Here is a 12,427-nt window from a genome sequence, read left to right on the forward strand (position 1 = left end):
GTGATATCTATCCCAACCAAGTCTCCACCACAACTCAATACATTTCAACTATCCACACCATTTATTCTACCACTAATGTCCTACACCCATCCGTTAGAAGATCAAACGTGACCCTTCTTAACATGAACTGTAGAAGTATAATACATAAAACTGAAGTATTCCATGCCTGCTGGCCCACTGCTCCCCAGATGTAACCATCATAACTGAAACATGGCTAAAACATGAAGTAAAAAGACAATGAGTTGTTGCCCTGGGTTACAATATTCGCAGAATAGACAGAATTAAAAAAAAATGTATGGAGGTGGTATCTCAGTCATTTACAGAAACAATTTTGATATAAAACTCCACCTCAGTAATATGCCCACCTTTTAACTATTCCAAAATCATCCGCACTCAGCTTGCAATAAACATAAAAAAAATCCATAACCATAATGGGGATCTACATTCCATTAAGCAATAACATGTCAACAGTAGACTATATTTTCCACTGGATATTATAAAATATTCATCAAGAAACGTAGTAAAGGATGACCTTAACACTGACTGGGCAGTCTTATAACTCAACAACCCCCTCAAACTTCCTGAACCTGTTCAGTCTCACCCAACTTGTCCAATCCACAACAAGAATAGATAAAAAAAAAAAAAAAAACAGAAAACCTATTGTGGACTGGATCCTAACCAGCAAACTCTCTGCTATAAATCTAGTAGTACCTCTCTCTGACAACATTAGTGACCATCTGCTTACACTTTTATTTAAAAAATGCCAATTCTTAACAAGACTGTAGCATATAACCAAATACACAACCTGCCAAATTTTAACAAAGACACCCTCATTTCCTTATTCAACTCTGCAATTGTAATACTCAAAAACTTTGCCCCTAGGTGATGCAGTCTCCCACTTTAACAAAACATTCCTAAACAGCTTTAGTGAAATGGTACCAGTTTGCACCAGGAAGGTAGAATCCGTTCATACACCATGGCTAACAAGAGACTAAGCAGCTACTTCAAACAGAGGGACAAAGCATGAAAACACTGGTACTCTAATAAAGCTCAAGACTGTTGTCAATACTTTAGGTAACTTACAAACCAAAAAACAGATAAAATCTGATTTGGTCTTCTATCAAAAAAATTCCTCCTTCCAGGCCCCCCCAACCCCAGTACCACTAACAATGACAGAGCAGCAATGAAGTTTAACTTCTGTTATACAAACGCCATTCTTTTTCTAATGAAAGACATTGCACAAAGCATAATCCCTAACATAGCCCCTCTAAATGTATACACAGGTGGTTTTACATTTAAAACTGACCAAACTTGCACAATCTGAAAACTACTACATCAACTAAAATCAACTACCTTAGCAGCTGATAACTTGCCTACTGAGTACCTTAAACTAGCAGCAGATGTCCTGGTCCTCCCCATCTCAGGTCTAATCAACAGGTCCATACTGAATCCATGTACCCAGCCTGTGGAACATGTGCTACATCATTCCACTACACAAAAGTGGTAACTCATACAAAATCTTGAACTACAGACCTGTTTATAGGTGTCCTACCCCCCCATTCAAAACTTTAGAAAAATTTATGCATACCAAACTCTTAAACTATCTCACTAGCAAGAACATGCTTTCCAAAACACAACCCATATTCTGCCCCAGTCGTAGTACTGTTACTGCCGTCAACAGCTTCTGCAGTACTTTCAACCAAAATACAAACAAAGGTAACCTACTTTCTTCTCTTTTCATTGAGCTTTCTAAAGCTTTCAGCAAAGTTTCCCAAAGCAGACTCCTGTCTGAGCTTTCTAGTCTGAGACTCAGGTTTACATCCCTGTCCGTGTGCTTGTAGCTACCTAACCAAGAGACAACAACCTGCAAAATGGCAACAAGAACTCTCCCCACCTCTCCTGTCTACCATTGTAGTCCCACAAAGATCATTATTAAGTCCACTCCTATTCAACATATTCATAAGTGAACTCTGAACTGCAGCAGACCTGGCCTCCATTGTCCAGTATTCAGATGACTCTACTTCTGCCCCAACCCCTCCAAACTCTGTAAAACTCATCCAATGCTCTTTCACTGCAGTAGAATCCTGGTTACCCAATCCCTTTTCTGAACCCAAACAAAACTAAATTTAATGCTTTTTATTCCTAAGACACTCAGAACTAACTTTCATGTCTGTTTGTCCAGTAACACCAAAACAGAAACATTCCCCCCTAAGTTACTAGGTGTCTTAGTTAATTAAAAACTAACTTTTACCAACACTTTCTGCATATCATCAGAAAACTCACATTAAACTAGATTCTCTATAGAGGCCAAACCGTAGCTTACGGACTTCACTAGAAAATTCATTGCCAGAACTTACCTACTCCAAGCCCTATCATACGCATCACTAGTTGGCATCATCTTGAACATAACTGATAAATGCAAACTTGAGCCATAATACAATAAAGTTGCCAAGTTTGCCACAAACGCTTCACACAAATCCCACCACTATAATGCTCTAAAAGAACTAAATTGGCATTATGACAAGTAATGGGGTATTTCAAGCCAAATAATCACTGTTCATGAACTTACCTGCACTCCAAGAAAATGCCCTGCACAGAATACCCTCAATACCACTCTTGTGCTAGAGACCTGAGATCCAGCAAAAAAATATCTCCTACCTACAACAAAGTCCAATAATAATGCAGGCAACTCTCTGTACTCTTAGTAAGCCTCACAGTTCTGGAACTCTATCCCTCTTGAAGCCAGAGTAATACAGAAACTATCTAATTCAAAGTCACAACTCAAGCAACGCTTAAACAATAACTGGCTATGTTCATGCTCTGCATGTGCTGGGCCCACACACCTAACATAATTTCAGCCAAACCTATTACTTTCACATTACATCTCAATTGGCCTCTTCTTTCCTTTTCTGTGTCTGCCATGCCACCTTTCTCACTCAGTGCTGCAGTCTCCATGCATCTTCCCAGCTGCCATCACAGACTTTTCATGTTTTCTTATCCCTTATGTTAGGAAGTGAAAGGTGTATCTATTCCTGCTCCCTCGTGCTGTGTATTCACATGATTTGCTACTCATATGCTCTATGCACAAATTACACTTATGCTATTTACGTTGTATGTACAACTAGATATGTATAACTTTATTTCCATATTTCTATTACTATGGAAAAGCAGAATGCAATTTGTAGAGCTTTTCTCCCTGGGCGTCCACTGAAAATGGGTCATTGCCAGTTGGACCTTCCCGTTCAATCCTTCAGTCAGTAAATAAATAATTGCCCTCTTCTTTCAACCTCATCAATTAACTCTACTCCATTTTCTGTTTATACTTTTATTTGAACTACTAATGGTCTTAGTGTGGATCACTGTTGCAGTAATGCTTTTTGGGGCCTCTGCCACAGGCGAGGTCTGACATTTGACCAGATTTCCAAAGTTTTGTACCCCCCGACTAGGCCACAATCTTTTTTCCCCAGGGATGATGTCCTCCTGGTATAAAGAGGAGCCATTCTGTGGCATCTTCAGTTCAATTCTTTTTTGTCATGAGCAGTATTGATGATTGATTTGTTTTTGGAATTTTCTACACGTCTTTGTTTCAGCTATTGTCGTCCTGTTTATTATTTTAGAAATTTATAGATTGCTATGTTTGTTTCTGGGGACTTCTGGGCATAGGCCGTATAGTAGGGTATGTCCTCTGCAATGAGAAGAAAACTTAGCATGCATTTAGAAGTAAAATTCCTTATGAAGATTTCAGTACTTGATGCAGTTTTTGATTGCACCTCACCCACAATGTTCCTTCTTGTGTTGTCTATGTGAGGTTTAATAAAAACAGTAAGAAGAAAGGGAAACAGTTGTTTTGGCTTGCCTTGATCAGAGGAAGACTGACACTCTCTCTTTCCCAGTTGCAACTAGATTATACAGCCTTCAGCTGTCATCTAGTTCTCGAGTTCCAGTAAAAAGGCTTAAAAACACATGGAGAACTGGGTCCATCAGGAGAAGTAAAAGCAGGAGACCGGGTATTCCTCCACTGGCCTAGGTGGTTCCTGTAGTCCCAAGGCTATTGCACAGCTCCAAGCCCTAATCTTGGTCACTGTCAAAGGCTTATGGCATTAACTCTTTCTAGGATGCTTTGACATATACAGGCTCATTCATGTAGGCTAAAGTCCTATCCCAGTGGTCAGTCTGGAGGCTACTTGTTTCCAGCTCCCCCTTCTATCTGACTTCATTGGGCTGGAAGCTTCCTATTTTTTTTTTTTCTAGAGAGAGAGGGGACCCAGACTCCCTAGTTGAGGAATAGGACTCCTGGCCATAAGTTTGAGCTCCTAAGGTCTCCTCCCACCATACTGGAGACTTTGGCATATGAGGAGCAGATGCCTGCTGTTTTACAGGCCTTGTCAGGCTTGCTTTCAGGATTAGTGGAAACTGGACCAGGACCTGTTTTCCCTTTTTCAAATGCTGCATGTCAGGCCAGTTCAAATATCTACCTCAGGGGTAGCCCTATCTCAGAAGTAGAAGAGACCACCCTCTGTTCTGCGAGAGGAGTTTGACTTCTCCGGGTTGGACTGGGGTGGAAGATGCGCTTATTTATAAATTCCAGATGTCCTTCCCAGCAGATATAATTAGGATGATGAATACACCATATGTCCTGGTTTTCCTCGAACGTCTCTCTTTCTGAGAGATCTTGCCTTAATGAGGGTTCCTTTTAAATGGGTCTTGGTGGCCCAAAAAATGTGTCCGGCTGTAAAACTCTAAATAACTTGATGTAGCTCCAGTCTTTGAAATAATTTTGGATGCTTTTAATGTATCTTTTTTGGGGCCAGACTTACAACCCCTGCTCCTCGGAAACATGACCATTGTTGTAGGATCTAGCAGATTTTTAAGTACCTGTATAAAGATCCAGTAGTTGATACTGGAGGTTGGCAGGGGGGTTGAAGGTGACTTTTGCCCATGTTCCTTTGCTAGTAACTGTGAATGTTAAGTCTTTGTTTTGAGACTATCTACATCTCATTGACCGTGGCCTTCAGGAAATGTTAGAGGTGCACCCCCAGGAGGAACTGAAGATAGAACTGGCCAGACTTGTCCAGAGTTATATGCAAGTAGCAGATGTCCAGTTAAACATACTTATGCTATGGATGCAGCTGGATCTGTGATCATCAGAACTGCCTGGCTGAGGAACATACCTTATCCAAATGAGTGAAGTAGTAAGTTATTCAAGTCTGCATATTCTTGCCGTGACATTTTCAGATGTGACTGTCAAAGGTGAGCAGGGTGACGGACTCTTACCACTGTCTGTCCCTGTCAGTGGAGGTAGGTCTCCCTACTACTTGGTTGTTCATGTTCCATCAGTGTATTTACACCACACCACCTTTCTTCTGAAGTTGTCGTATGGACATTGTTAGGCATTATGCATAGCAAGACTAACATTTAGTTTTGTTTCACTGCAGTTGAACATGAGACTTTTTGTCTCTCCTGATTTGTCAGGGACAGTCCTCCTGAAAAAGTAGCGCATCCTTACTAACTTTGATGTAATTCAGTTCCTACAGTAATTACTGTACTCCTAGAAGTCCCCTTCCTCTCAAGTCCTGAGGAATGTGGTTGTGTTACTTTTATGAGTTACTCCGCAAGAAATGTCTCCTGCCCTGTTGCAACAGAACCTTAATTGGTTTCATTCCTTTCTTAAATGAAAACTCTGTCCTCTCCTACAGTTTAACTCAATCCTTAGGATTCTTTTCTCCCTACAATATGGTTCCAAAGTAGTGTAGGTATCAGAAGCCTTGTACATTTTAAAACTTTCATTTTCTTGCCTTGGAATTATAGGAAGGGAAACCCACCTACTTTTTTCTTTAAGCTTAACTGCTCAAATACTTTGCAGAGGACTTTGTCTCTGCCTGCATGACGTACCATAGACGCAGATCAATCGGTAGTTTACCCTGTCAGGTGCTGCTTTCAATCTTAAGTGGGCAGTTAATCTTGCTATGTCAGAAACACAGCAGCTGCTATAAAGTCCAACAGAAAGCTGTGGAACTGTTTGTGACGCCCCTGCACTGGCCCAGTAATCAAGGAGCCTCAATCCTCACTACTGGCAACAGCTAGGGACATGCACATTGGGAGAATGACAAGTACACATACAGTAAAGTAGAATTTCCCTTAAGAGCACACAGAGATCACAGTCAGTCTGGGGCTGGTTTCTCCATCTTTCTCCAGAGTCCCAATAAGACTTCCCACTGGCACAGCTGTAGGGTTAATATCTCAGCTGAGGGGCCAAGCCAAGACCCTCCAGCACCCTCTCTGTCCAACCAGTACTTTGTGTCCCTGCCCAAGTAGCTGACACACACCAACCCTTCCTTTATGCCCAAGGTGGTGTCTAGTGTGGCCCTAAATCAGTCCATTCATTTGCCTACCTTTTTCCCCAAATCCACAAAGCAAAGGAGAACGAATACTGCACTCTTAGGATGTGCACAAACAACTTAGATTTTATTTGGAGAGGACTAAGCCTCTCAGAAAATCTGAACAGCTGCTAGTTGGCTTTGCTACAGGGGCAGAGGGGAAGGCCATTACAAAGCAAACCATTTCTAAATGGATAAGCCATTGCATTCATTTCTGCTATAAGCACCATGGAAAACCTACCCCACAGGGGTTAACATCACTTTCCAAAAGGGCTGCATCTACCTCTACAGCCTTTCTCAGAGGAGTCCCTGCCAGGGACATCCTAGAAGCTGCTACCTGGAGCTCTGTACATACTTTCACCAAGCATTACCACATGCCTATTTTTTTTCTAAATCCAGAGCTGGTTTTGCCATTGCAGTCTTGCAGGGCTTAATAGCTGGTCCTAATGTTCTCTAACTTCCTCCTCCCTTCCTTAGCTTTGGGAATCAACCCAAATGTAATGACTGCAACAGTGAAACACTAACATAGTACAGTTGTGTACACTTACCATAAATGTAGATGTTCGAGTGTATTCACTGTTGCACTCCTGGTTACCCTCCCTCCAGCCCCCTGACTTCTCTTGGCTCTACCTTTCCTTCATGTTTGGTATATTTGCTTTTTGATGGAGGGTGTACCATAACATATAATTGCTTCCCATTGTGGGGGCACCTGACATCTGGTGCAAGGAAAAACTGATGTAATGACGTCTGCTGCATGTTTTATACCCCTGACGATCTGACGTCATGGAAGAAGAGACTGCGTCCAATGCAGGAATCCAAGACTCTGGTATTCAGGCCGGCTGAGGGCTACCTGCAGGCAGATAATCCAAATGTAATGACTGCAACAGTGAATACACTCTAACATCTACATTTATGGTAAGTGTTTACAACTGTACTTTGTTTACTTCCTTGCGATGTCAGATTTTAATGTTATGAAAAGGTCAGCAAGATTTTTGCTAAAATTGATAGACCTAGATCAGTGTGGATTTGTAGAGGGGCAGCAGACATTGGACAACACTAAAAGAACAGTGATGATTCAGAGCTCTGATTCAGAAGGATGCACAGGACAAAATAATTACTTGCTGGCAAGTTTTCATATAGAGAAGGCTTTTGATACTTAAGGTGAGAATTTATTGGTGTGGAAATGGCTCAGTTTCTGTTTTCTATAGAAATAATTGAATTAATAAAGAAGATCTATACAGGGTCAGAAGTGAAGATAAAAAAGTGGGTAGATTTTGTCTGACTGTCTAGAGAAATACATTGGGAATTTCCTTTTTCTCCACTGTTTGCAATAGAGCGATGAAAATAAGAGGTGCAAACACAGGTTTTATTGGAGGGGGTGACTGGAATAAATAGCATTATTTGCAGGAAACATAAATGTTTGATTATTCTAAAACAAGCTAATCCTGTGTTGTCAATATTTTGAGATTGTTCCAAATGTTTTTGGGTTCTAAATAAAGTAAGTCTCATCTGTAAATTCTGTGCCCTTTTATGAATTAGTGCAGCAATTCACTTACCATGGGGGTGGGGTGAAAGACAAAAATGAAGTACTTGGGAGTATGGCATAGGAAAGACTGTTTAGTAGTTGCAGCGGAGATGTGGGAGGCAACTAAAGCAGAAGGTAATCCAAAATGTGAGTGAGTGGAACTTCTTGAGTTTGTATACGGATAGCAAATATAGTTTTTGAAATTTACTTTTGGTTGCCTTGATTCTATATGCTGGCCAGGCATTTTTCTATCATCTGGATAAGACGTTATTACATGCAATAAATAAGCAACTGAAAAAAATTGCTTGGGAAGGAACAAGGCCCAGACTTAAGTGAGATAAGATGATTCTAGCAAAGGAGCATGGGGTTGCCTGATTTTAATGAGTTCTTTGAGATTACATAGTTAAGGCTCCTATATTTACTGTAAGTAGAGAGGTATAAACTGAAATGGAATGTTATGATGATGAAGCAAGGAGGGAACAGCTCGAGATGGTGAGAAGTTGTCTTACTGGAAGTAAGGAAACCAGTGGTGAGGATGGTAACGGGACAAAAACAGAGCATTATGTATGTAAAGTGGCAGATATTGTGCTGGTAAATAAGATAGGGGGGTTGGAATGAGATTTTGACAACAGGATCCCCAAATAAAGGTGTAGAGAGCAGTTCTAACTGGAGAAAGTTAGCCATGGAACTAAGGTTTTAGGAGCAGATTACCCATGGGGGGAGGGTTTTAGGAGCAGATTACCCATGGGGGAGACTAACAAAATGGGAAGAAGAAAAATAATTGTTGGGATTATACGATAGGTTGCTATATCATGAAATAGTAGCAGAATGTAAACGAACAGAGTGAGAGAGAGAGGAGTGATAGGTGAGTGAATGGTGGAATATTTGCTTGAACTGAACAGATGGGGCTGAAAAAAAATAAAAAAAGCTGATGATTAGTAAGGCATAAATAAGAGAGAGCAACTTGTGTAGGTTTAGTAGAAAAAGTTGGGTAGACAAATTACAAAGGGTCAATGAAGGGTAATGTGCGGAACTTCTAAGTATGTGACTAAGTGAAGATGGTTTAGGATATGTGCATGACATTCTTTTAGTTTCAGGGTAACTGTTGGAGATGTGGAGAGTGAAAGGGAAACAAAGGGTACGTTTTGGGGAGTGTGCAGAGTTGCTGGAGTTTCTGTATTGCAAAATACCCCAGTGTAGATGCTGGATGAGTAAGTGGAAGTTGTTATTAGAGATGATGATACTAAGCTGGAGTAGAGGAAGTAGAATATCAGGGATAGGAATGCTTTATTAACAATAATTAAGTTAGCAGACAAAAAAAAAATAACCAGAAAGTGGAACTCTGGTGTTAGACTAACCCTAGAAGATGTTAAATATTATAAAGAAAATAAAACCCTTGGAAGAGGGGCTTATTATACAGGGGAAATAATAAAATACACGCCTTTGAAAGGATTGAGTGGGACTGTTACATTCACATTGACGACAAGAGTGATGGTTAAGGAAGGATTGTTGGGAGATGAAAAATAGTACAGACTGGCATATTGGTAGGAAATAATTGAGATAATGGAGCACCAGGAATCACCAGAGTTAAAGAAAATAATATTCTAAACGCAGAGACTTCATGTATTCAGATATCCATACATTCCAAACTTTGCACACAAGCAGAAAAAAAGAATTTATGAACATCTGTATGAGATTCAGAATAAGTAAGTAACAAATGCACTTTCACTACATTCCCACAATTTCTTTGCTGGGATTTGGATATAAGAATGTATTTATATTCTACCACAAGATGACACTGTTGATTAAGTTTTAAAAAATGTTTTTCTTTTAATGGTGGATAGGATTGCATTTAAGTTTTCACATATATATATATATATATATATATATATATATATATATTTATAAGAATAAAGTAAATGTTTTAAGGGTTTTTATAACATTTTAAGAGAGATATATGCATTTACAGAATTGTTTTTCGAATATTTGTAATTGTATTTATAATTATTTAGTTAGGGTAAAGGGTGTTTTTTATTGAATGTGTAATTAAGCAAATTTCTAGTTAGTAATAAGGGGAATTAGAGTATTTAAAGAATGAAGTTTGGAATGTATGGATTTCTGATGAAGTCCTCCTGCATAGGATGAAAACGTGATAACAGTTGTGTTAAAGTTTGGTTTTCTTTGGAATACACTAAGTCTCTGCTTTTAGAATATTGTTTTCTTTAACTCTGGTTCTTTCTGGTGCCCTATTGTCTCAATTATTGGTTCCATTTTTTTTGTGGGTGCTTATTTTCTTTCTTTTTTTTTTTTTGTTATTGGTAGGAAAATCAGTAGTTTGACATTTTCAAAACTTTGTGAAAAATGAATATGTAAATTCAGTACATGTACAATTGTAATATGATGTTGTTGTCTTTGGATGCTTATTGTTTGATAAAGTGGTAGTTCATTAATGATTTCTTTCAAATAAGTGTGTTTATATGTAGAGATTAATTACATTGAACTGCTGAATTAAATTGATGAACAGTACTGTAGAATTGTCAGCTAAATCTGACGTAACTTTAACTTAAGTGGCATTATGGATGTGATATCTGTTCTTCCTCTAATTATTTGGGAATTTGTGTTTTGTTTCCTGCCAAACAGGAAGTGGAAGTGATGCAGCTTCCTTATTAACGACAGCGAAGCGAGATGGAGACCATTATGTCCTCAGTGGCTCTAAGGTATATTGCATTCAGTTTAAGTTTCTTGGTTTCGTCTTTCTCTGCAGTACTTGGTTATGAAGTAGTTGTACCAATTTCAGATAATTGTCTTTGGAAGAATCAGAACTTGAATCCTGTACCAAATGTTCTTTGTTCGCCGATAATTAAGGGTCATTTACTTTTCACTGCCTGTCTTTGTGAGGATCAGTAGTTCCAAGTAATGTTTAAGTGGTATTTCGTGGAAAAGGAGCTGTGGATCTAGACATGCACAGTACTGTTTCTCATCCATCTATGCAGAAAAGTGTTTGCCATGAGTTGTATTCTCTTATTACCATACTTTTGAACCTCTTAGCAAAAGAAATCAGGACAAAGCATAAAGTATTGAGGTGACAAAAGTCCCTAAAATTGGGACAGATTTTAAATGTTGCTCTTATAAACTTAGAAAATTTCTAGAATAACAGGGTTTGTGTTAGCATGCATTTGTAGAAGGATAAAGAAGAAACTCAAATGGCTGCCATTTATTGACTTCGGTCCTTGGTAATTTGCTAGAGCACCACAAATGTTGGAACAGACCAAAAATATGAGGCAAAATCTGGACGTTCTGCAAAACAATGGACAGCTGAGAGGGGAGTGGAAGTTTCTGACTGCAGGTTACTAGTGGTAAATGGACAGACAGTTAACGCCATACTAGATTTTTTGTCTCTTCCTGCCAAATTTTGCTCTGGCTCCTTTTGAAAATGCTTATTTTCTTGTGGGTGAATGTTCTTTACCCAAAGAGCTATAGGCAGTATTCTGGTATGCTCATTTTAACTTCTCTTCAGGTGGTAGTTAAAACTAAAAATAAATGTAAAAATCTCTTAGCCATTACAAATACAGATAAATTACATGGTCTAATGACTACAAATAAGTTAATACCAGTGAATGTTCATATGTTGCAAGCAGAGTGACAGTGGGTGTGGAAGAGAGTTAGTAATTTAAAATGAGGTAAAGTCACACGAGGTAGCCTGTTTGTGAAAGAGATGCATGTCTGCTTGAATGTAATTGATTGGACTTTGTAGTACTGCCCTGTCCACTGATCAGTAGATCCTGACAACTAGGTCTGCTGTAGTTGCAAACAGAGTACCTCACTGGGACCTGGGAATTGACTGCCTACTTGGAAAACTGCAGGAATTATGTTTTTACTTATTTACTAAACTGGGGTATGCAGCTGGTTGTGGGTTTTATGTAGTGGCAGGGATAGATAGCAGAGAGGGTGGCATGTATGTGAGATTCATTGTGCAAATAAAATGTTGAATTATTTGTGTATTAGGTGTGGGAGTGAGAGATACATGCAACGATGTTGAAACATCAAGACCTTTGAACCTGTTCCATAGTCTGTTCCCTGAGAAAGTAATGCATTCTAATCTCCACAACATATCAGGCTAAAAACATAAGTACTTGCTGCCTTTCATTTCCTTTTAGAAAAGACATAGCCTAACAGACAGTCATCTGGCAGCAGTAATAAAGTTCAAAATTTTGACCAATGTAGGTACCCACCAACTTGTATATAGTTAAGGTCCTCCAGTTTTTATTTTTTTGTTTGTTTGTCAGCACCCTTGGCCATCAATACACCTTCCTCACTCTGTTGATTCATTCTTTCCTCAAAGTTTGGGGATTCAACTTGTGGGTTAGTTGCATGGTTTTCTTCTAGAGGCAAGAATTAAGTACCTGGAAATAGTGCTATCATCCTAGGAGTTCAGTGCTTTTCACAAAGCCCCAGCCTTGTATGATAATATCACCATTAGGCTGGCTTTGCAATCTGCTGTTGACCCCCCTCCCCCACAACCCAT

The 12,427-nt window shown here is 39.3% G+C and overlaps 1 protein-coding gene across 2 annotated transcripts in view; it reads left to right on the forward strand.

The window, feature by feature from the left end:
• The window catches only part of ACAD8 (acyl-CoA dehydrogenase family member 8), a 599,439-nt gene that overhangs the window by 205,229 nt on the left and 381,783 nt on the right, over window positions 1-12,427 (forward strand). For both annotated transcript variants that reach the window (XM_044081167.1, XM_044081168.1), the window contains exon 5: window positions 10,543-10,619. In XM_044081167.1, coding sequence (XP_043937102.1) covers window positions 10,543-10,619 — 77 coding nt within the window. The remainder of the gene's footprint in view (window positions 1-10,542; window positions 10,620-12,427) is intronic.

This window comes from Protopterus annectens, chromosome 8.part0 (assembly GCF_019279795.1).
Source record: "Protopterus annectens isolate FY-2018-M chromosome 8.part0, PAN1.0, whole genome shotgun sequence".
In the NCBI taxonomy this organism is placed as follows: Eukaryota; Metazoa; Chordata; order Ceratodontiformes; family Protopteridae; genus Protopterus; species Protopterus annectens.